Here is a 27,116-nt window from a genome sequence, read left to right on the forward strand (position 1 = left end):
AACTTTTAGAGGGAGTTCAACAAAAAATGAATACAAAAGCCTAGTTAATAAATACCTTCTTTATTGTATCAAAGGCCAGCTAAAAATTGAGCTTTCACTGCTAGTTGCCAAACAATTTCCAGGTAAGAAGACACAATACATTCAAAACTTGTAAACTGTGGTTTCTTCAATAATAGAAAAATTAGCCAATTCCAACGGTAGAAATATTTTCAAGGCAACTGTACTCAGAAATTTGTTTGATCTTCAATTACATATGATTTTTTCCTAGTGCATTTAGCATTTAAAAACCTAATAATTCACAAATATTATTAGCTACATTTACCTAGTATATAACATTTTCCAACTTGGGCTTCAGCTGGTATATATAGCAGTGGTTTAACTAATACTATTAGTGGCAAAAATAACTTTTAGGAAAAGTTTGTTTAATTGTAGTACTGACACAATGGTTAAAGGATTAAATTACTAAATAGGCTCCCCATTCATAGGGGACCTTTGTCGACAGCCAGAGAATCATATGAGAAAGGCAAAATGTGAATAATGTGCTTCAGTAATCAAAATAAACTCACAAAGATTGATTCATTTACACCAAGTTACTGGATAGTGTTCATTCTGATCTTTCTCCCAAGTTTTTTTTCAATTTCCAAATTCATTTTAGTGTCTTTCAATTGCCCAGAAGTAATCTGGTCCCACATGCGGATGAGACAGGCTAATAGTAGCTAGTATCTCTATAATGCGGACAATACGGTGGCAGCCTTGTGAAGGCCGAGGCCCACATAAGGCAGGCCCCTGAAAGAGGTAGCAGCCCGTGGGGTCAGGACCCTGCCTATGTACAGAGGGACTGAGCAACTAAGTAAACATATTAAGATAACAGAGCCAAGCTTTCACTGTCAGTGAAGGGAAGTACAAATAGAAAAAGGAGTTAAGCTAGAATTAACCCAAAGTGTTGGACTAAAATTGGAGTTTATCAGGTATCAGTGTGAATTCATGATTTTCAGTATAAAAAAGAAATATAAGGTGTGTGCATGTTTCTTAACTCTGTCCACTGAGGTCTGGGAACAACAATATCTCAGCAGCAATGAGCATACCTAGTGCCCAAATCTTGGTTTCTAAATAGCACTTTAGCTAAAAATAACCAGGGTTCCTTGGAGAAATGGCTGTTTCCAGGATTAAGGTTAAGAAATAACACAATGAGCCTGGATACCTTTTTGTGCCAATAAGTAGGGAAGAGCTCAAAAAATGACGGATATCAAGGATATATAAAAGAATAAAGGATATCCTTAATCCTTAAAAAAGGATATAGAAGAATATAGAAGCCAGTTAGAAAGGATATAAAAAGACATAGAAGCCAGTTAGAAAGGCCTCCCATTAACTAAACTTGGGACAATTTGAGCATCAAAATCATAATAGTAACAAACTCAAAACTAACTGAATAAAATAGGATATAAATAAATAAATACAGAAGATCAATCTTCAAAGCATTCATAAGTTTTTGAGAATCAGTCTTTCTCCAATTCCTAGCTTCAAAATATGTCTGTCATCTCCCACCATCTTCACGGACAAGATGTTGATATACACTCTGTTTAAATCTCTTCCTCACAGTAGAACGCCAAATAAATAATAAGTAGAAGAAATGATGGAATTCAAAAAGTTACCACTTAGCAACCATGTGAGCAATAATTAAGTCAGGCAAAAAACATTTATAGATGCTAGAACTAAAAAGTGAAATGAGGAATGTTATTTTAAATAGTCCTCAAGTATCTCTCCACCAAAAAAAAGAAAAAGTATTAATTACACATTTGTTGGGTGTGGGGGAAATGCCTTTAGTTGCGGAAACACAGCAGACACTATATTCATCAAATGACACAGATAACACCATTGGTAATAAGGCAAATGATACCAAGTGCCACCCAAAATGATATAATAAAAAGAATCACTCCTCTGATAGTCCAGCCCAAAATGCATAACCTGGGTCTAACAATGTAAAAATATCAAACAAATCCTAATTTAGTTATTTACTACAAAAGTGATGTTTTTGAAGATTCCTGGCCAACGTCGTGAAAGTCCAGGCAGTATTATGGAATTTTTCCATACTGAAGACGACTAGAGAGACAGGATAACTGGGTACAATGCATTATCCTGCATCCTTTGGCTATAAAAGGCCATTATTAGGGCAAATGGTGGCATTGGAAGGGGAGGGGAGGATATCTAGACACAAGTGTATATGGGAGTTCTTTGCTCTGGTCCTGCAACTTTTCTCTAAATTTGAAATCACTTTCATTTAAGAAATTAAAATTTAAAAAAGAAATCTTTTAGTTCTTCTTCAATTATGCAGGTAGAGAATTCTACTAATTGCGAGCTTCTCCATTACTTTGTAGCTTGTGATTTTCTCCAAGAAAGTATGGTAGCCTTTTAACAATATTAATAACAACAAACATTAGGCTTTATTAGCTATCAAATACTGTTCTAAACTCTATATACTTGTTGACTCATTTAATCCTCAGCACAACCCTCTAAGGTGGGGGGTGGGTACTTATTAGCGAGATTTCACAAATAGGGAAAGTCAGGGACAGAGAGATCAAGTTATTTGTCCGATGTCACAAATCTAGTAAGTGTTATGTAGAGACTTGAATACAGGCAGTCAAGCTCTGTGTTCTTACTCACTTTTGGATTTCGTCTATCTGGGAAAGAATAGCTGTACCTTGGGGTTTCTATAGGTATGAGTATTTAAGAAGCCTCAGAATCCCTAAGTTTACTTGTTGCTGGATAGTTCAAACATCTTTTCGTGCCGGAAAGTAAGGAAGGGCTCCTTATGCACAATATTAGAAGTAAAGCTTCTAATATGTAATCTCGTCAACCCACAATATTGAAAAAGCTTCTAATATGGATTTAAGATGTTTATCTAGCAAAAAAATTAATAAAGCACTATAAAAATATTTATGATACCTTTTGAAAACTAGCCTTTAAAGGAAAACTGATTCCTTTCTTGACTCTGTTTGCATTTGGAAATAATCTGAAATTTTAGTAGTCTTTTTAGAAACACAGTGATTATATTAGTTTAAATTACTAAAACACTTAAACTTTTCCATTTCTCAACTTTTATGGGCTAGAATTTGTAACAGTCTTCCCTCAACCTGCTTCAGATTATTTTTCTTTTTCTAATTGCCTATTCAATAATTCCCATTTATATTCCTTGGTAACTCTTTGTTCTCTGGCAACTGATTGATTTCCCAGATCCAGAGGCATGATCTGGTTTTAACTTTTTCCTTTTTTTTTTTTTTTCCCAGGCTCCCAGCTATGCCAGTGAGGAAGAAAGTATTCTACTTACTCTGGTCTAACAGTGTTGGAGACAAACCAACAAGTTACTAACAAATAATTAAATTCAGAGTCCTTTTTAAATCATAAATTGCCCTTTCTTATATTTGATGTTATATGCAAACAAAATATTTATTATCTAGGAAGTAATGTTATTTGTTTTAATGGAAGTGTTGACAAACTATAAATGATCTCTAAATCCTGCCTAAACAATTTACTTGCAAAATAAGCAAATTCTTATATTCTATAAGACAAATATAAGACCTATTTGTAATTTATACACGCCTTTAGTCTACACTAAATACTGTACCCATTTGGCATTTTAGGTAATTATGATCCTTGCATTCTATCAATTTAAAGAAAAGTGGGGCTGGGCCCAGTGGCTCACGCCTGTAATCCTGGCACTTTGGGAGGCCAAGATGGGAGGATCTCTTGAGGCCAGGAGTTCGAGACCAGTCTAGCCAACACAGTGAGACCCCCATCTCTATAAAAGTAAAATAAAAAAGAAAAATGGAAAATGTTCATAATAACATCAAATGAATTTTCAGAAACATACTACCAAATCTTTCATTAACAAATACAGAAAATGAAGACAGCACAATAAACTATAAAACTATCATTTCTTATAGCAGGTGAAGTCATATAAAAGTACTGCTTTTCCTATATTTGATAACAGCAAATTATTACCAATAACTACTTAAAATTTAATAAAACTCTTTGTAATTCCATAAAGGCATGCCCTCCTAGATAATTATCTGGATGCCTTCCTATGTTTTAATTGTATTTGCTTTAAATGAGTATATTTAAATATTCTCACTTAAATATGCTCTCTCAATTTTATAGTTGTTCCTTTTCCTCTTGAGAAGGCCTCATTTGGCAAAAATTCACCAGTAACCCAAATGACAAGAGCTCTAGTACAGTATGAAGACATGGCACTGCAAAAACCTTCCACATTCCTAAGCTTTATTGTAAAGTATAACAGTAGTTGGTATTCTTAGATATTACTAAAGTGTGACAAATACTATTTCTCTTTTGAGAGTGGCTAGGTCATGAAGAATCATCTACTCCTCAAATTTACCAGTATTCAGAAAGCATCTCTTTCTCAAGATTTCCAAACTAACTCAACACAGACAGCGCCTACATTTTGCTGCCTCAAATTCACTTTTCTCCTCCTCCAATGATGCTTTTAAAAATACCTATGTTTCATCTTTAACAATACAGACATGCTTGGAGATTCTAGGTAAACTCACCTAGGGTTTCAAAGTAAAAAGTACCAGGCAGTAGTAAAAATCTGTAATAGCCAGGAAGATTTTGGAAGTTTCCAGTGGTGAGAGTTATATTAGCTCATTTCATTAAAATACCAAAATGGGATTTAATAAAATGTCTCTATTTAGGAAGTGATACACTCAGTTACCGTAAAATTCAGAGTGGGACCAAAAGAGGCCTTTGAGAAAATCCATTTATGGTCCAAAAGTTTTGAACTGCAAGTTTCAGGAACTTAGAGGTGTTCTGAAAGAGTAGCTATATTTTATATCACATGACCCATGCTGCCAGACACCACCCACCCAACCCTGCATCCTTTCAAAGTTTTCTTCTACCTGCTCTTCTCAAAGTCTAGTGATTCTTGGTCATTAATCTGTAATGGTTGGCTGGCTGGCTGCTAGGTTACTCCCTCTCTCTCTTCCTTCTTTGGAGACAAGACTCCTAATCACCTGGGGTAGGCAGATGGGGAAAGAAGTAATCACAGGACCCCATCCTGGAGGTCACAGCAACAGATCTAGATTTGGCCACAAGACCTAAGCCAGTTATTTTCTGGCATTTCTCTAACTAGAACAGGCAGGGAAGACTCCTAGTTCTCTTTGGCCACAATCCTAAGAAACATAAGCCTGCAACTACCACCAGCCACAGAACTAGCCTCTAGGAAACACAGGAGGAGAAAATAACACCAAAATCCAGAAAGAAACAGAGAAAAGACAGGACCTGGGCGAGGGTGGATTAAGCCCCTGACTATACACCAGCACTCTCCTATTAAATAGGGATAGTTTTTAAATTAAGATAGTTTGATCTTCTCCTGTATCAATTATTTCTTAAGTGGGTCATTCCATATATATATATGAATATATATATGATTTAAATATATATATGTATATATGTGTGTATATGTATATATGATTAAAATCTCCTATCATTTAAAAAAATTATTCACAACATTATCTGCCTTCATGTATCAGAGTCCCATTTCTTGACTTTTCCTTTTTAAAGTCAACAATATTTATTGTCATTACTTCCTGTTTAATCCATTCCAATTAGACTTTTACTTCCACCCCTACAGTGAATCTGTCTCTGTTAAGATCAATAACCTTAACTTCGACTTTGCCAATCCAATTGTCAAGTCTCTGTTGTCATCTTATTTAGATTTCTGGAACATGTGACCTTGCTTTTTCTTAAAATGCTTTCTTCAGTAAGCGTCTAGGTCCCCACATTCTCCTGGCTCTCCTCCTATCTCACCGGCCATTTCTTCCCAGCCTTCTCTCCAGGGTCCTCCTCTACTTCTTGACCTCACAGCACTCAGTCCTTCACTCTTTCCATCATGATCTCAACCAGTATTTTTCAATGTTTTCCCCCATTATTAACAACCTCCCCATGAGACTGTTCAGATTTCTGGGTTTTTTCCTAATTACTCCTATTCCCAAGAAATTTCAATGCCACATAAAACCTAAGAATGAACTTTTATTCCTGTCCATGTCCCCCACTAGTATCCTGAATTCAATTCCACAGCAAATCCTGCCAGCTATTTCTTCAAAATATGTCATGAAATCAGACTTCCCAGCCATTTCCTTCTCACCAGATTACCATCACCTCTCACCAGTTCACGCGAAGCATCAACAGGTCTTCTATTTCTACTCCTGACCCCTTCTCCTCAAGAGTCTAATATTCACACAGTAATTACAATAATCATTTTGAAAGATAAATCACATCACTACTTTGCTCAAAACTCCTAAATGGAGTTATACTTGCAATATACTTACATTATCCATATAGTAAATCTCAAATTCCTTACTGGCCCTACCACATCCTATGAGATCTGTCCCTGTCTGTCTCCCTGATCAATTTAATTTGTCTCCCACCACTCTCCCCATTCCTTACTACTTTCTAGCTACATGAACCTTTCAACAGTTTCCTAAACACTTTAAGGTTGTGCCAGCCATAAGCCTTGGCCTGGCTGGTCCCTAAACCTGGAATATACTTCACCCAGATTGTCCCCTGGCTCACTCTCTAGTGCCACTCAGATCTATAACCAAAAGCCTCTTCTTGGGGGACTTCTTCCCTGACCACATTATCTAACTAGCCCTTGTTCCATCTGCTCACTAACTATATTGTTACCCTGCTTTATTTTTTCACATAAATAACCTGTACCAGCAGTTGTGTGAGTGTATATGTAGCTACACACATACATACATGCAAACTTCTTCACTGTCTCTCTAAAAGAGCGTTAACTCCATCAGGGTAGAATATCTATTTTGTCCAATGCTCTATCCCCAAAGCCTAGAATAATGCCTGCTCTGTCTCACAGGAAAAATAATTTTTTTTTTTGAGACAGAGTCTCACTCTGTCACCCAGGCTGGAGTGCAGTGTTATGATCTCGGCTCACTGCAACCTATGCAACCCAGGTTGAAACAATCCTTGTGCCTCAGCCTCTCGAGTAGCTGGAATTACAGGTATGCACCACGCCCGGCTAATTTTTGTATTTTTAGTAGGACAGGGTTTCATCATGTTGGCCAGGCTGGTCTCAAACTCTTGACCTCAAGTGATCCACCTGCCTAGACCTCCCAAACTTCTGGGATTACAGCATAAATTTTTGATTATACATAAAGAAAGCAGGTGAGTCTGATTTTTGTAACTTGCAATCAATCAAATCATTGCTGATCAAGCATCTTTACAACGAACTTCTCATTACTTGAGGTAATTTGAGTCTCCATCTCTTGCCACTAAAAAAAAAAAAAAGACTCCCAAGATGGCCGAATAGGAACAGCTCCAATCTGCAGCTCCCAGTGTGATCAATGCAGAAGACAGGTGATTTCTGCATTTCCAATAGGTACCTGGTTCATCTCATTGGGACTGGTTGGACAACGCGTGCAGCCCTCAGAGGGCAAACTGAAGCAGGGCAGGGCATCGCCTCACCCAGGAAGTGCAAGGGGTTGGGGGATTTCCCTTTCCTAGCCAAGGGAAGCCATGACAGACTACCTGGAAAAACGGAACACTCCCGCCCAAATACTGTGCTTTCCCCAAGGTCTTAGCAACCAACAGACAAGGAGATTCTCTCCCGTGCCTGGTTCGGCGGTCCCACACCCATGAAGCCTTGCTCACTGCTAATGCAGCAATCTGAGATCTAACTGCGAGGCGGCGGCCTGGCTGGGGGAGGGGTGTCTGCCATTGCTGAGGCTTGAATAGGTAAACAAGGCAGCCTGGAAGCTGGAACTGGGCACAGCCACCACAGCTCAACAAGGCCTACTGCCTCTAGACTCCACCTCTGTGGGCACGGCATAGCTGAATAAAAGGCAGCAGACAACTTCTGCAGATTTAAATGTCCCTGTCTGACAGCTCTGCAGAGAGCAGTGGTTCTCCCAGCACAGCATTTGAGCTCTGAGAATGGACAGATTGCCTCCTCAAGTGGGAATCTGACCCCTGTGTAGCCTAACTGGGAGACACCACCTAGTAGGGGCCAACAGACACCTCATATAAGCGGCTGCTCCTGTGGGACGAAGCTTCCAGAGAAAGGATCAGGCAGCAATATTTGCTGTTCTGCAGCCTCCACTGGTGATACCCAGGCAAACAGGGTCCGGAGTGGAACTCCAGCAAACTCCAACAGACCTGCAACTGACTGTTAGAAGGAAAACTAACAAACAGAATGGAATAGCATCAACATCAACAAAAAGGTCATCTACACCAAAACCCCATCTGTAGGTCACTAACATCAAAGACCAAAGGTAGACAAAACCACAAAGATAAGGAGAAACCAGAGCAGAAAAGCTGAAAATTCTAAAAACCAGAGCGCCCCTTCTCCTCCAAAGGATTGCAGCTCCTTGCCAGCAATGGAACGAAGCAGGACAGAGAATGACTTTGACAAGTTGACAGAAGTAGGCTTCAGAAGGTCGGTAATAACAAACTTCTCGGAGCTAACGGAGGATGTTCGAACCCGTCACAAGGAAGCTAAAAACCTTGAAAAAAGATTAGATGAATGGCTAACTAGAATAAACAGTGCAGAGAAGACCTTAAATGACCTGATGGAGCTGAAAACTATGGCACAAGAACTTCATGACGCATGCACAAGCTTCAATAGCCAATTTGATCAAGTGGAAGAAAGGGTATCAGTGATTGAAGATCAAATTAATGAAATACAGTGAGAAGACAAGGTTAGAGAAAAAAGAGTAAAAAGAAATGAACAAAGCCTCCAAGAAATATGGAACTATGTGAAGAGACCAAATCTACATTTGATTGGTGTACCTGAAAGTGATGGGAGGAATGGGCCCAAGTTGGAAAACACTCTTCAGGATATTAACCAGGAGAACACCCCCAACCTAGCAAGATAAGCCAACATTCAAATTCAGGAAATACAGAGAACACCACAAAGATACTCCTTGAGAAGAGCAACACCAAGACGCATAATTGTCAGATTCACCAAGGTTGAAATGAAGGAAAAAATGTTAAGGCAGCCAGAGAGAAAGTTCGGGTTACCCACAAAGTGACGCCCATCAGACTAACAGTGAATCTCTTAGCAGAAACCCTACAAGCCACAAGAGACTGGAGGTCGATATTCAACATTCTTAAAGACAAGAATTTTGAACCCAGAATTTCATATCCAGACAAACTAAGCTTCATAAGTGAAGGAGAAATAAAATCCTTTAGAGACAAGCAAATGCTGAGAGATTCTGTCACCATCAGGCCTGCCTTACAAGAGCTCCTGAAGGAAGCACTAAACATGGAAAGAAAAAACCAGTACCAGCCACTGCAAAAACATGCCAAATTGTAAAGACCATCAAGGATAGGAAGAAACTGCATTAATTAACAGGCAAAATAACCAGCAAACATCATAATGAAAGGATCAAATTCCCACATAATAATATTAACCTTAAATGTAAAAGGGCTAAATGCCCTAATTAAAAGACACAGACTGGCAAATTGGATAAAGAGTCAAGACCCATCAGTGTGCTGTATTCAGGAGACCCACATCACGTGCAAAGATTCACATAGGCTCAAAATAAAGGGATGGAGGAAGATCCACCAAGCAAACGGAAAGCAAAAAAAAGAAGCAGGGGTTGCAATCCTAGTCTCTGATACAACAGACTTTAAACCAAGAAAAATCAAAAGAAACAAAGAAGGCTGTTACATAATGGTAAAGGGATCAATTCAACAAGAAGTGCTAACTATCCTAAATATATATGCACCCAATACAGGAGCACCCAGATTCATAAAGTAAGTCCTTAGAGAGCTACAAAGAGACTTAGACTCCCACACAATAATAATGGGAGACTTTAACACCCCACTGTCAATATTACACAGATCAACGAGACAGAAAGTTAACAAGGATATCCAGGACTTGAACTCAGCTCTGCACCAAGCGGACCTAATAGACATCTACAGAACTCTCCACCCCAAATCAACAGAATATACATTCTTCTCAGCACCACACTGCACTTATTCTAAAATTGACCACGTAATTGGAAGTAAAGCACTCCTCAGCAAATGTAAAGAATGGAAATCACAACAAACTATCTCTCAGATCATAGTGCGATCAAATTAGAACTCAGGATTAAGAAATTCACTCAAAACTGCACAACTACATGGAAACTGAACAACTTGCTCCTGAATGACTACTGGGTAAATAATGAAATGAAGGCAGAAATAAAGATGTTCTTTGAAACCAATGAGAACAAAGACACAACATACTAGGACCTCTGGGACACATTTAAAGTAGTGTGTAAAGGGAAATTTATAGCACTAAATGCCCACAAGAGAAAGCAGGAAAGATCTAAAATCGACACCCTAACATCACAATTAAAAGAACTAGAGAAGCAAGAGCAAACACGTTCAAAAGCTAGCAGAAGGCAAGAAATAACTAAGATCAGAGCAGAACTGAAAGAGATAGAGACACAAAAAACTCTTCAAAAAATCAATCAATCCAGGAGCAAGTTTTTTGAAAAGATCAACAAAATTGATAGACCTCTAGCAAGATTTTAAAAAAGAAAAGAGAAGAATCAAATACACACAATAAAAAATGATAAAGGGGATATCACCACCAATCCCACAGAAATACAAACTACCATCAGAGAATACTATAAACACCTCTACGCAAATAAACTAGAAAATCTAGAAGAAATGGATAAATTCCTGGATGCATACACCCTCCCAAGACTAAACCAGGAAGAAGTTGAATCTATGAATGGAACAATAACAGGCACTGAAACTGAGGCAATAATTAACAGCCTACCAACCAAAAGAAGTCCAGGACCAGAGGGATTCACAGCCGAATTCTACCAGAGGTACAAAGAGGAGCTGGTACCATTCCTTCTGAAACTATTCCAATCAATAGAAAAACAGGGAATCTTCCCTAACTCATTTTATGAGGCCAGCATCAACCTGATACCAAAGCCTGGCAGAGACACAACAAAAAAAGAGCATTTTAGACCAATATCCCTGATGAACATTGATGCGAAAATCCTCAATAAAATATTGGCAAACCGAATCCAGGAGCACATCAAAAAGCTTATCCACCAAGCAGTCAGCTTCATCCCTGGGATGTAAGGCTGGTTCAACATACACAAATCAGTAAACGTAATCCATCACATAAATAGAACCAAAGACAAAAACCACATGATTATCTCAATAGATGAAGAAAAGGCCTTCAAAAAATTCAACAGCCCTTCATGCTTAAAACTCTCAACAAACTAGGTATTAATGGAACGTATCTCAAAATAATAAGAGCTATTTATGACAAACCCACAGCCAATATCATACTGAATGGGCAAAAACTGGAATCATTCCCTTTGAAAACCAGCACAAGACAAGGATACCCTCTCTCACCACTCCTATTCAACATAGTGTTGGGAGTTCTGGCCAGGGTAATCAGGCAAGAGAAAGAAATAAAGGGTATTCAATTAGGAAAGGAGGAAGTCAAATTGTCCCTGTTTGTAGATGACATGATTGTATATTTAGAAAATCCCATCGTCTCAGCCCCAAATCTCCTTAAGCTGATAAGCAACTTCAGTAAAGTGTCATGATACAAAATCAATGTGCAAAAATCACAAGCATTCTTATACACCAATAACAGATAAACAGAAAGCCAAATCATGAGTGAATTCCCATTCACAATTGCTTCAAAGAGAATAAAATACCTAGGAATCCAACTTACAAGGGATGTGAAGGACCTCTTCAAGGAGAACTACAAACCACTGCTCAATGTAATGAAAGAGGATACAAAGAAATGGAAGAACATTCCATGCTGATGGGTAGGAAGAATCAAAATCATGAAATGGCCATACTGCCCAAGGTAATTTATAGATTCAATGCTATCCCCATCAAGCTACCAATGACTTTCTTCACAGTATTGGAAAAAACTACTGTTCATATGGAACCAAAAAAGAGCACATTGCCATGACAATCCTAAGCAAAAAGAAAAAAGCTGGAGGCATCACACTACCTGGCTTCAAACTATACTACAAGGCTACAGTAGCCAAAACAGCAGGGTACTGGTACTAAAGCAGATATATAGACCAATGGAACAGAACAGAGGCCTCAGAAATAACACCACACATCTACAACCATCTGATCTTTGACAAACCTGACAAAAACAAGAAATGGAGAAAGGATTCCCTATTTAATAAATGCTGCTGGAGCCATAAAAAATGATGAGTTCATATCCTTTGTAGGGACATGGATGAAACTGGAAAACATCATTCTTAGTAAACTATCGCAAGGACAAAAAACCAAACACCGCATGTTCTCACTCATAGGTGGGAATTGAACAATGAGAACTCATGGACACAGGAAGGGGAACATCACACTCTGGGGACTGTTGTGGGGTGGGGGGGAGGGGGAGGGACAGCATTAGGAGATATACCTAATGCTAAATGACGAGTTAATGGATGCTGCAGCAAAACAACATGGCACATGGATACATATGTAACAAACCTGCACATTGTGCACATGTACCCTAAAATCTAAAGTATAATAATAAAAAATAAAATAAAATAAAATAAATGCTGCTGGGAAAACTGGCTAGCCATATGTAGAAAACTGAAACTGGATCCCTTCCTTACACCTTATACAAAAATTAATTCCAGATGGATTAAAGACTTAAATGTTAGACCTAAAACCATAAAAACCCTAGAAGAAAACCTAGGCAATACCATTCAGGACATAGGCATGGTCAAGAACTTCATGTCGAAAACACCAAAAGCAATGGCAGCAAAAGCCAAAATAGATAAATGGGATCTAATTAAACTAAAGAGCTTCTGCACAGCAAAAGAAACTACCATCAGAGTGAATGGGCAACCTACAAAATGAGAGAAAATTTTTGCAATCTAGCCATGTGACAAAAGGCTAATATACAGAATCTACAAAGAACGCAAACAAATTTACAAGAAAAAAGCAAACAACCCCATCAAAAAGTGGGCAAAGGATATGGACACTTCTCAAAAGAAGATATCTATGCAGCCAACAGACACATGAAAAAATGTTCATCATCACTGGTCATCAAAGAAATGCAAATCAAAACCACAATGAGATACCATCTCACACCAGTTCGAATAGCAATCACTAAAAAGTCAGGAAACAACAGGTGCTGGAGAGGATGTGGAGAAACAGGAATGCTTTTATACTGTTGGTGGGAGTGTAAACTAGTTCAACCATTGTGGAAGTCAGTGTGGCGATTCCTCAGGGATCTAGAACTAGAAATACCATTTGACCCAGCCATCCCATTACTGGGTATATACCCAAAGGACTATAAATCATGCTGCCATAAAGACACATGCACACATATGTTTATTGCAGCACTATTGACAATAGCAAAGACTTGGAACCAACCCAAAGGTCCATCAATGATAGACCGGATTAAGAAAATGTGGCACATGTACACCATGGAATACTATGGAGCCATAAAAAAGGATGAGTTCATGTCCTTTGCAGGGACATGGATACAGCTGGAAACCATCATTCTCAGTAAACTATCGCAAGGACAGAAAACCAAACACCGCATGTTCTCACTCATAGGTGGGAATTGAACAATGACATCACTTGGACACAGGGCAGGGTACATCACACACAGGGGCCTGTCAGGGGGCAGGGTACTGGGGGAGAGATAGCATTAGGAGAAATACCTAATGTAAATAAGTTAATGGGTGCAGCAAACAAACATGGCACACGTATACCTAGGTATCAAACCTGCACATTGTGCACATGTACCCTAGAACTTAAAGTATAATAAAAAACATACATATATATATATATATAAAGTATAATAAAAAACATATATATATAAATATATACTAAAACCAAAACAATATCCTAAAACAGACTGGATATAGAAGCAGCTATAAGAATCTAACTACCCTCTAATAAGTCAGACATTGAAGAGGTTTGCAAAAATGCAAGACAATGTTAGTCTTCTCATTATTTTTATTTTGGAAAATATAATTTATTTTAAGTAAAAAGATTACTTATATATTTTAAAAAGACTTAGACAAATTGCTCAAATTTTAAAATGAAACTTTGTAATAAAAAAGAAGATATACTATACTGTAATTTCAAGCCACTCAACAAAGCCTGTTGAACAATCAGTTATGCAGAGGAATTTATTAAGCGTTTAGTTTTGTCATAAATTCAGCCTCCCATACTTAATATACTGCAGTTCCATTAGAATCTAGAGTGGTTACTCTTTTGGGCATTCTTGAAAACCACTCAAAGAATCCAGACACAGTCCTAAAGCATATATTCACTAACTTAAAACTTCACCTTCCCTCATTCAAAAGTTTCCGATTTACACATCTAAAAGATAATGCAGTCTAAGGTCATCAACAGATTCATGCAGTTGAGCATGCTCATTAAAAACAGATGAGAGAAATTTAGACAACTGCCAAAGCAGATCAATCTTCAACTGTCTCACACTGCAATCTGGGATATGCTTACCTTTGCTAAGGTCACAGGCTCTGGATCAGTGGGAATGCAGCTAGCACACAGAAACCTATTATTATTCATTGCAGTAGAGCTGTAGCACTATCATTAAAAGTCTCCCACAAAATATTTGGTACTGGTCAAAACAGGGAAAATAATGATGTTAGAATTCTATATGCTTACAATATATAATTCAGAAACTAAGCAAATGCATAAGCCAATTTAAAAGTTAAGGAATCTCTTGGGCCTCCCTTCTCTAATTACTTGCCCCTCCATTGCCGCTTTCCCCATCCCGCCTCCATCCCCTTCCGCAAAGTTCAAGACATTGTTCAACAAGGATTGTCACTCAAATTCATCACAGAAAATGAATTCTAAGAAGGATTTAAAAATTGTTAGTGATATGCCTGTGAGTCACTGCCATCCAGCAATGGAGAATTATTCTGTCAACAAGTTTCTTGCCTGTCTGAGCTTACATTATTTTCTTATTAGCCTAACAAAATCTTTTCAGTCCATAAACTGACACAATTATCCATGAAGAAAAAGAAAGCTGACATGAAACAAAATATGTAATAAGGCTGACATAAAACAAAATGTATAATAAGACTACTTCTAACACATAGTAGGTGTTCAAAAAGTAATTGCTGAATTATTTTTTAATGTTCAACTTTAAAAATATCAGTCCAGTGCTTCCCTTTTGTCTTTTAAGTAACCCAGATCTACCAGTTCTTAAAAAAACCTTCTACCTGATCAGACTACCCATTTAAAACTACCATTACATTTCCCTCTATTTTCTTGCCTATTCCTTAAACAGGGGGTCACCCACTGTTTCTACTTTGTATCTACTCATTCTCTTAAATCCTTTCATTGTGGTGAAATACCCATAACATAAAATTTACCATCCTAACCAATTTTAAGTATACAATTCAGTGGTATTAAGTATATTCATATTGTTGTGCAACCATCATCACAATCCATCTCCAGAACTCTTTTCATCTTATTACACAAAACTGAAATTCTGTATCCATTCAACAACTCCCTGTTCTCTCCTCCCCACAGACCCTGGCAACCAACATTCTACTTTCTGTCTCTGTGATTCTGACTACTCTAAGTACCTCACGGAAGTGGAATCTCGCAATATTTTTTACGTGACTGGTTTTTTCCACTTAGCATAATGTTCTCAAGGTTTATCCATGTTGTGCATATGTCAGAATTTTCTTACTATTCCATTGTATGCATATTCCACATTTTGCTTGTCCATTCATTCATCGATGGATACTTGGGTTGCTTCCACTTAAATCTTGCTCAAGATTTGAGTGTGTGTGAGTGTGCATGTGTGTCACTCCATTCCCCATACCAATATTTAAATTTCCTGAAGGTTAATGATTTTTTTTTTGATACAGGGTCTCAGTCTGTCATCCAGGCTGTAAGTGCAGTGGCACAAACATGGCTCACTGCAGCCTTGACCTCCTGAGTACACGTGATCCTCCTGCCTCAACCTCCTGTGTAGCAGGGACCACAGGTGCATACTACCAAGCCTGGCTAATTTTTTTTATTTTTTGTTGAGATGGGGTCTCACTTTGTTGGCCAGGCTAGTCTCAAACTACTGATCTTCCTGCCTGTTAATAATGATTCTATTCTTGCCAAATCTAATGGGTTTTTTCACATATATCATATTTCTCTGTGTCAAGCTACTGGCCACTTTTCATCTTTCCTCTCTCTAACCCCCACTGTTGGAGGAGAGGTGGGGGGAGGAGGGAAGGGGAGAAAAGAAATCACTTACGAAGATGCATACAATGCAAACAGAATAAAAGATGAAAAATGTCGCTGGACCAGGAAGATGAAATGAAGCTGTTAAAGGCACTTACAAAATATATGAGATCCTTAATAACAGTTACAAAAGGCAGACAAGGAAGCAAAATCAGTCACAGGATTCACAATATAAACACAAAATGTCTGCTCAGCAGTACATCTATTCTTATTACTGAGACCTAAATGAAGAATTATTCAGGAGGACTCTTGGCAGACACTTTGCAATATGGCAAGTCTATGCACCTTACTACATTACCATCTATCCCTTCCTGAAAACACTCCCCTCTCTAGATGCTCATGACACTGTGCCTTCCGGATTCTCCCTCCATGTCTCTGATGGCCATTACTGATTTCATTCATCAATTCTTTGCCTTTGCCTTAATGCCGATCTTCCCCAAGGCTACTCTCTCCCTTTCCTTCTTTTGGTGAACTCTCAATTTATATGACTTGAATTATTATACCTTTATGTGAGTGAATCACAAATCTCTTTGTTTGCTTTTAGAACATTGCCCTTATGCAACTATAATCTCTTAGTGATAAACACCTGCTTTGCATTTTTTTTTTAGCTGATTACTTGGTAAGAAAAGTTGCTGGAAATAAAAACGATAAATTTCCTTCTATGAAAACTGCCATTCTGGTTCATTTTGTCAGACTGATCTAGATTCTTAATTTCAAACTATTAAGTAATTATCTGATTAAAACACTGAAATCAAAAGTATCTAAATGGTCTATTATTTTCAACATCTTGAAAGAATTAATGTTGATGCAAAGAGAGTGAGAAACAGAAGATTATCCAAGGGTTAGAAGAATGCTTACTGAGGACCTTTTATTGAAGAGGTTCTTATCTTTAAAATATAAAACCAGATGAGATGAGAAAGATAGAAAGATATAGGCTTTAGTTGTTCTACTCTATGCAGAGTAACCATCCAGAGAGTGAAATGGTTTTTAATTATAAGATATAAAAACATGCTAAGTGATTTATTCTATTTTTTATCATTCATTTCCTCTGAGCTATATATTTATATATGTAATATATACATAAATATACATATCAGAATCATAGAAATGTTTAGAATTTTTAGAAAGATCAAAGGTCATATTCAAATTCAAAAGGCTGGCTAATACCTTGGAAAGTTTTAGTTTTCATTGTATTAATGTTTGTAATTTACATTATTTCTATTACAGTCGCTACTAAAATGCTAAGTAACATTCAGTTAAATGGGGGGAAAGACTCAAGTAAGCATAAGACTTGTCTGAAAAGAAAAAAAAAATTAACTGACCATCTTTGAAGACAATGTCATTCTCAACAAACAAGTCCTTTATCCAAAAGCAGCAGGAATATTTGTTCTACATAAAGTAGAATATAATATAGTGACTCTCCTGCAATAACATACATTTGAAAATCTAAAACTATTTCCTGAGTCCCTCCTTCCCACCTCTTTCCCAAAACAAAGACGGATAAAGGAAAGTGTAACACACACTCATATGCAACTGATTTCCAATTACTAGGAAAAGGGTAGAAAGGACAATATGATGTCCAAAAAAGGCTACTGTTTTCTAGATAGTCCGTCACAGTGAAAAGTGGACAGCCCTCATTTTTACCTTCTGCAGAAGGTTCTGTTACTGTACTCCAACCTTGAGGTATCCCTTGAGTCTGTGAACATAGCAGAGGAGAAATGTAGAATAATTCAGGTGTACAGAAAACCATAATAAGGCAAACTCACAAACAATCTTAGAATAGTACCTCCTTAAATCATAAGAAAAGCTTCATATGTTGAATTATATACTGGAAAACTTGTTATGTGAGAAAAAACAAGGCTCAAAACATTTATTTCACGTGTTCCTACAGAATAGAATTGTCAAGTTTTCTACAGGACAGAGAGATATGATAGGTAGTTGGTCTCTGCATCTTCTTCTGAGAGGGGGTCTCTATTTCAGAATAAAACCAAGAACAATCTATGTAAAGAAGGCAGGATTGTCTCAAAGTATCTTCCACAAACTAAAAAGACAGAATTAATCCCAGCAAATCAGCATATGCAATGATCCAAAATCTCCAAAACTCAAGTGTACTTAAGTAAAAGAAGAAGAACGGACATAATAAAACAGAAAGAGAAAGAGAAAAAGAAGAAAATTAATAAAACCAAAACAGCCCTGATGGGTAGATTTGAAGTGAAGGGAATAGAGACATTAAAATGCTAACATAAGGTCATGATTAAGAGCAATCAGCAACTTACTGTGAGTGCTATGAACTTATTTGGATAATTTTATAAAAAGAAAGCTATCTGATAATAAAGGGAAAAGGGGGCAAACTCTGTATGAAGTACAAAAATCAATTCTAACTAATGATTAATACAAAACAATGTTTGCCAAATTTGTAAATTAATCAAGAAAGACTTACACTATTTTTCTAGCAAACCCACGTTAAACTCCCTTAAATGATGGTTGACAGAGTGAATGAGCAACATACTGGTGTCACCTATTCTCTTCACAGAAGAAACCTGGACTATTAAAGACCTTTTGTTAGTGGTAGAAATGATGACACCTGTTACTCTGAAACTACACTCTACCTCAAGAATGGACCTTCCCTTGCATAAGGTGCTTTCTGTGAACAATTAAAACTCAGTCCCTCCACTGTGTCTATAACAAGAACTTCTCCTAAAGCTAAAAGCATTGTAGGAAAGCAGAAAAGTGTTAAAACCTGATTTACTAAAAGAGCACAGGTATTTGTAGCATATTAACAGCCTTGTGTTTTTTCAATGCGTTATATTAAATACAAATATCCTCCTATCTATTAATCTAGCACAGTGTCTCTCACTGAAGGAGTGACAAGAGATGAAAAGTAAATGTTCCTTAATGCAGCTCGTCTGGCTTTACTTAACTTCTGTAGGTGGATGGACATGCTTTTCCTTTTATTATCCCACAGTGCCTTCTACATAATCTCAGTTACAGATCATAGCACATCCCTTAATTACTTGTTAAAAGATCTTTCTCCAACAGACTGTAGACAAGTGGAGGACAAAGAACACATTCTTCATGTGTGTATCTTTTGTACCTAGGACAAGGGCTTTCTCATAATAAGCATTTACTAGAAAATTTTTCATGTATGAATCAGTTAAATAAACCCCCCTCCAGGCCCAGTAGATCCAAAAATCACAGGGAGAAAAAAACTGGAATTCATTCTAAACACAGGGGAAAAGTTAACGCAAATCTTCCTTTAAAACACTGCTCAGAATTCATGTTTCATTCTTCCCACTCAAAGCCACATTATATTCAACTCAATGCTAATGTTCCTGCCAATAGTGAATTTGTCTTTTTATAACTCTTCTACATTACCAAGCCTTCTAAAGCAAAAAGCTATAGTAGCTCTTAATACTTAGTACAATGATGATAAAATGCTAAAATACACTACCACCTCCCACACAGTAAATATTGCTAATAGATAATTGCTAAAATAATATCCTTTTTTGCTACCAAGACAGATACAGACCAAGCTTCCTTAATACAGTGCTCCAGCAAATCACTATGGATTGGTAAGCACTGGAGTATGAGTGGAATCATACTTGCCACTCTTGGAGCTGCTCATCAGATTTACACAGAGACTCACTACAGTCTGGTCTCCTCTGACCCAATCTCCCAGTATTCTCCAACTCAGTGCCTCTTTCAACAATATGAGTCTGCAATATCCCATAAATGTGCCATGGTCAGATTTACCTTACAAAAACAGTAATAATAGATATCTGTTCATCACTTACTATGTGGTAGACAACCTTTACTCCCATTTAAAAGATGACAGAACTAAGACACAAGATGGTTACGCACTACGTGGTAAGAGCAAAAGACAAAATTTTTAAAGTGTTTATTATTATCTCACATACACTAAAAATGTATTATCTCTTGTGTAAATTATGCTTAATTGAAGGATTTAGCATTTAGATCTGGACTCATTTTAATGTGCTAACTTGTATATCCCTCTCTTTCTTATTTCTATGAAAATTTTATCTTCCAAAGTCTTGTTGAAGAGCCATCTCCCTAATGAAGTCTTCCCTGTAATAAATCTGTCCATTCTCTTAGATTCCTACAATCTTGTCATTTATATAGTATTTAATCAAACCTTCTTGAATTGCTATTTAACATTTCATCTGCATACACGAAAAACATCGTTAAGCTCCTGGAGGAGAAAGGTTGTCTCTCATACTTCCTTATTTTCTACTAATGAGTGTGATGCATATTGTAAATATACAAATAAATATTTTGTTGATGGATGCCACAAAGATAACACTACCTTATTATCTGCAAGGCTTACGTTTTAAGTTACTCTTCTGATAATGCTAAACAATACACACTTTTCTATTTACAGTTTTTTTATTCTAGTCTCATTGTAACCAACATCATACACTTTAAAGAGCTGGTGGATTTTATCAACATTTAGAAATCCCTTTATACTTTCATACCCAGAAGAAAAATCATGGCTATAAAGGTTCTATATATTTTTAAAATATTTATAACTTCCCTTACTTTTAGGAATTTTATACCCATGGTCAGAAATTTTTTTCTTTATATTTCCTTTTATAAAATATTTATATTTTCGATGTCCTAAACAGAAAGAAAATACTCTTGGTCATTTAGTCTCTGGCTAGCCTTTAAGTACACTTGAAAATAACCATTATTAAGTGCCTGTATCTTTCTTCTCTCAGACTATTTCAGTTGCTTTAAATTTTTAATCCTTAAGATAAATAAACATTATCTTAAATTTCCAAATGTCTATTCAATTTGTAAAGCCCAAAATTAAACAGTGACCTTAGGTAAGTTAAGACTGGCGCTGAACATGATGGAAAGATTACCTCATGGTTGTCACATGTTATAATAACTAACCCAGTGAGTTTTCATTTTAAAAACAGTGTATTACTTAATCAGTTTTTTATCTACTATAGTCTCTAAATCTTGTATATAACCAATAATTTTCCATCTACATTTTCCTGCATTAGGTATCTGGCTACTATTTAAATACAATCAGTAATTCTCACAACGTTTCCAGTTTATCAAAATCTATCTGAAATCTAACACTAGTTTTTAAATGCTTTCATTTGCATTAGACAGTTGCCATGTGCAACTTGACCAAGCATTCTCTCTACACACACACACACACACACACACACACACACACACACACACACTGCATTAAAGTCATTGCTGAAATTCTATTTGAGGTCAGGATCAACTTCTGCATAAAACAATCTTACTTTTCCACAGTTGACAACATTCCAGAAAGATCTTGGGTACATTTCACTGTCCAGAGTTTGCACACAATCATGGTACATATATAGCTTAGTCTGTTCATTTTATCAATAAATATTGTGAGACTAAGTCAAAAACAGTATAAAACTTTGAATATGGCTGAACTTTTTAGTTTATTTCGCATTATTAGTGAATGAGAGAATCAACCTTTACTAAGTGCCTAACAGGTGTTGCCATAAATTATGTCAGGTACTTTTATTACATTACTGATTTATGTCACACAAGAATTACATTTTATAAGTGAATTTTCCAAATCTGTCCAATGTCTCACTGTTCATAAATAGAAGAGCCAGAATTTAAAGCTGTATAGTTTGAAAGCCTACATACTTCCTATACCATGCCACCTCCACTTTCACTTCTAGCAAATTTTCAGGTAACTAAAGAAGGAGGCTGGGTGTGGTGACTCCCACCTGTAATCCTAGTGCTTTAGGAAGCCAAGACAAGAGGACTGCTTGAGGCCAGGAGCTGGAGACACGACTGGGCAACATAGTAAGATCCCGTCCCAACAAAAAATCAAAAATAAGCCAGTCATGGTGGTGCACGCCCATAGTCTCAACTACTCCAGTGGCTCACTTGAGCCCAGGAATTTGAGGCTGCAGTGAGGTATGATCACACCACTGCACTCCGGCCTGGGTGACAGAGCAAAATGCTGTCTATTTCAAGAAAAAAAAAAGATGCCATGGGGGAGCTACTATTTATGTTCTACTTCTTGTCTCCTTCTAGAACTCCTGGGTCAACCCAAACACCACCTTCTGTGTATAATAGTGAGCTAATCACTCCCTCCAGTGAGCTATCTCCATACCCTAAACTTACTCCTATTATTGTACATATCACCTTATAGTGTAATTATTTGTTTTCTTTGTCTTTCCTACTCAGCAATTTGCTCTGTATACCCCAGATCCATGTTTAAGTCATCATTAATCCCCAGGATCCAATGCAATGCTTGTTTAGCACCTAATAGATACAGTCTATTTTGCTGCATGTGCTTCTGTAACATGAATTAGTTTATGTGCCACTAGTAATTAGGGGTCACATCAATGCAAAAGTCACATCATTTCATATGTGACTTTTCCAAACATGGTATCATTTCACATCGCCAAGTAATATCAAATGGATGCAAGGTATACTAACTGCCAATACAGCAAGCTACAAACAGGAGCTTCCACTTACCCTCCTTCTTCATCTTTGCTCAATTTGACCAGAGCCTCAGTCTTGGAAATGCTTGTTGCTCAGTTCTCATCTTCATGCACTTTGCCCTTGTCTTCATTTTTTAGCAACCTCAACTCTACTAGAACCCCCCATCTATCCTTCTATAAAGTTATCTTCATTATTTTTAATGTAAATTCCTATATCTACTATATAGTATGTATTGATTAGGAATTTAAAATTCTTTTTAGCAGTACAAGTATTTTTTTTTTTTTTTGAGATGGAGTGCAGTAGAGCACACTCCCAGGTTCAAGTGATTCTGCTGCCTAAGCCTCCCTAGTAGCTGGGATTACAGGAGCATGCCACCAAGCCTGGTTAATTTTTGTATTTTTAGTAGAGACAGGGTTTTGCCATGTTGGCCGGGCTGGTCTTGAACTCCTGATCTCAGGTGGTCCGCTCACCTCGGCCTCCCAAAGTGCTGGGATTACAGGCATGAACCGCCGCGCCCAGCCTGTACTAGTACTTTTACTAATACTGTTAATGCCATGGCTAATAAGTTGTATAGGTTTTGAGTAGTCTCCTTCAGTCCCATTTTTCCCATAAACTGTCATTTTTAAGTTCACAATTTTAAAAAACGTAAGTTTTTAAGAAATACACGTAATGTCTAATAACAGAAATGCCTGTACTCAAAACATTTGACCAACTTAATTACTAAGCATCCAGTACTCATCAGGCATTACACTTTCATTCATTCAACAATTATTTACTGAATATCGAAGTGAATATTTACTAATAAATACAAAGTGAATGCACTGCGCTAGGCACGGGAGACACAACAATGATGAGCAAAGAATGAATGCATATATTTGCACGTGTATGTATGTGTGTGAGTGCGTTTTTTATATATATGTATATACACACATACACACTTTGTGTATAAATACACATATACACACACCCCCACACATTTTTGTATATATTCAAGCAAACAACCTTGAATTACATGTTATTGTTAGGGGTATATTCTAATCTCTACTTCAGCAGTTTTCAAACTTTTTCAGAAGAACTACTTTTCATTTCTCCAGAGAAATTTTAAACAGAAACAAAATATAACAGATAAAAGCAGAGCCCTGCACACTCAACATGCCCTGTCTCTGGGACTCCTCCTGGAGCCTGAATGTTTTAAAAACCAGTGCTCTAGCAACAATACCCCACCCTTCCATGACCCCTTTAATAAACAGAGTCTGACATGGGTTGAGAAAAATCAATTAGGTCATTACAAAGCTTCTAGTGAAAGTTTACTATCACTTGACTCCTCTCTCTTTCATCCCATACAGCTGCATTACTAGGAATCCTGAGACTACTTCTCCCAGGCTCTGTAAGGTTATATAGCCAACTGGGGCTTAGAGAAAAGGAAGCAGAGAGGAGATAACTTAGGCCAACTGTTTGAACTGAGGAAATCCCTCATTATCATAATGGTTAGATCTCAGATTAAGGTGAAAGCCTAGGGAAAAAGAGGTTTAAGAGGTCATTCAACTTGAAAAGGCCTTAGCTTAAAAAAAAAAAAAATTCAAGCAAACAAACATTCTCATAGATCACAAAAGATCTCACCAAAGTCACTAGGGTGGGAAAACAAAAAGGAGTTTAAGAATAGAGTCCTCTTTATTTAGGACACATTAATAAACAAAACACACAAAGTTCCCCTGCCCTATAACACTTACATTCTTGGGGGTGAGGCAGAGAGAGAAGGGAGATATACGTAATAAATAAGTCAATTATATAGTATCTTAGAAGGTGATACATGATGGGGAAAAGGAAAGTGTGAAGCTGAGTAAGAAAGATCAAGAGTACCTGAAAAAAAAAATGAGTAAAAGGGGAGGTTAGCAATGTTAAACAGGGTGGCCAGAGTGGTTTCACTGAGAGCAGAGCCCTTGATAAAGACTTTAACAAAGGAGGTGATGGAGTTAGCCATGAGGACGTGTGCATTCCTGCATTTGTGGAATAGCAACAGGTCCAGAATGAATGGAGCACAGTGAGTGAGAGAGATGGATGGAATAGAAGAGATGAGAGAGAGGTGGAAATAGAAGGCAGGACATGTAGAGGCTTACAGGCCTTTGTAAAGATTTGGACGATTACTCTGAGCCACTATAATCAGCAGATCTGATTTACATTTTAGAGTACTCTGCTAGGTGAAGAAGAGACTACAGCAGAGCATAAACAAAGGGAGATGAATTAGGCTGCCACAATTATCCAGGCAAGAGATGATAGTGGCTGAACAAAGGTAGTACAAGAGCTAAGTGGTCAAATATTTTTTTCTTCATTCAAACATAGTCAGGTGGGTTCCAATCAATATACTACATATTTTAATCCTTAAAAAAATACTAATAGCAATAGACTTTGTAATGGATCTCCACCTCCCTTCTTAGTATCTATGGATTGTGGAGCTGTATCATGTCAATAAAATAAGTTTGTTGCTGAGTTCCCCACCATTTTCACTTTTCCTCATGAAACTGATATTTGTTTATTTCTATTCCTATACAAGCTCATGTTATTTTTAAATGGTGTAGGGAAGAGAAATGTAGAGGTTTTTTTAAAGTCTATATATTTTTCTTTGAAGTCCATAATTGTTTTCTTCTTTCTTCCCCCAATCCAAGTGTATTTCAACAGAAACACATGTAAGCAAGCTATCTACCATCTTCTACACTAAGAAAAATACTGAGCATTGGTGGGACAGTTTTATTTATTTTCCTGCTTCTAAATGTTATTATAATGACTCAAGTAAACTTTATTATTTCTTTACACTCTTAATTGGTAATCGGTCCCTTTAATTTCATTTAATTTTTCAGAGAAAAATATATGCTTACAACATAATTGCTGACTTTCATGAAAGAACAGAAGCATTAGAAACAAGGAATTTTAGTTGAGTTACTGAAAACAAAATCTAAGTTTAGTGGACTTGTAAAATTTTTTAAATTTTAGTAACTTCCTAGTATTAGGAACCAAGTTGAGATTTTTAGATCACAGACTTTTCCTGTACTAAACACTTACTGTCCATAATACAGCTTGAGAACTTAACAGTAGAAAAGGGAATAAAATACCAATTATCCAATTTTATCATACAACTATTATGAGACATCATAAAGGATTTACTTAAGAATGAGCTTAACAGTAATAGCCTCCTAAAAACATTAGGAACCATTCTCCACAACTAAAAGGAAAACTTGGTGTTTCCGTATGTTTATTTGCTAAACCTTTTATAATAATGTCATGTAATAGCCGAAATAATGCTTTACAACTTCAGGCTCTCAGACATGCATTATCTTATTTATTCTACTATAATTATATGAGAACAGCCTGATGCTTAATGACTCTCAGAAAGATAAAAATCATCTTTCAAAAACAAGAAGGGAAAATTATTTACTAAAATATAAATATCCTCACAGAAATGTTATTTTGATTTTTTTGGTAAAAGCATACTGTAAGTGAGTTAAGAACAACTAAGCAGGCTAGATGTGCAGACGGGGAGGGAGCCAGATAACAAAGGCAGTCTTACCTTCTGATGTTTTCCATCGTTTCCATAAATCCTCAATCGTTATATGTTTATCTTCTCTGTGCAGATGGCTGTGTTTATTAGTAGCATCTTTATATTTCATATCTTCTCTGATGAACTATAGAAGAGAAAACACTAAGTTAAATATAAATTCATTACCTTAGTCTTGATAACTGGAGAAAAAGATAAAATCTGATATCCAGTGGGTGACTATTTTCAAAGAGTAACTGGTAAATTTTTGGTATTGTAGTCACATTATTCTTACATGTTTGTAAAATGTATTTAATGAAATGTCTTCTGCTACTAATCATAATGCCACCACCACCAGCAACAGCAGTAAAAGTACTTATTCAATGTTTATTATTTACTAGGTATTATTCTAAGTTATATAACAAATAGGTGTATACAGTCACCCCCTCCGTATCTGTGGGTTCAGTATTCGTGGGATTGAGAATATTTGGGGGAAAATGGATGGCTGTGTCTGTACTGAATATGTACAGAGTTTTAAAAATCATTATTCCCTAAACAATACAACAACTATTTACACAGCATTTACACTGTATTAAGTACTATAAGTAATCTAGAGACAATTTAAAGTATATGGGAGGATGTCTGTAGGTTATATCCAAATACTGCATCATTTTTATATAAGGGATTTGAGTATCCATGAATTTTGGTATCCGTGAGGAAGAGGGAGTCCTGAAACTAATCCCCCACAGACACCAAGGGACCACTGTATATCTATCCACACAGAGAAAGTCATTTACCTTTACAACAGTCCTATAAGAAAGTATTATTTATCTTCGTTCAATAGATGAGAAACCAAGGCCCAAAG

The 27,116-nt window shown here is 36.8% G+C and overlaps 1 protein-coding gene across 2 annotated transcripts in view; it reads right to left on the minus strand.

Annotated features, from left to right (window-relative positions):
- The window catches only part of STIM2 (stromal interaction molecule 2), a 163,354-nt gene that overhangs the window by 44,279 nt on the left and 91,959 nt on the right, over positions 1–27,116 (minus strand). For both annotated transcript variants that reach the window (XM_003258557.3, XM_003258559.3), the window contains exon 3: positions 26,285–26,399. In XM_003258557.3, the coding sequence (XP_003258605.1) occupies positions 26,285–26,399 (115 nt within the window). The remainder of the gene's footprint in view (positions 1–26,284; positions 26,400–27,116) is intronic.

This window comes from Nomascus leucogenys, chromosome 20 (genome assembly GCF_006542625.1).
Source record: "Nomascus leucogenys isolate Asia chromosome 20, Asia_NLE_v1, whole genome shotgun sequence".
In the NCBI taxonomy this organism is placed as follows: Eukaryota; Metazoa; Chordata; class Mammalia; order Primates; family Hylobatidae; genus Nomascus; species Nomascus leucogenys.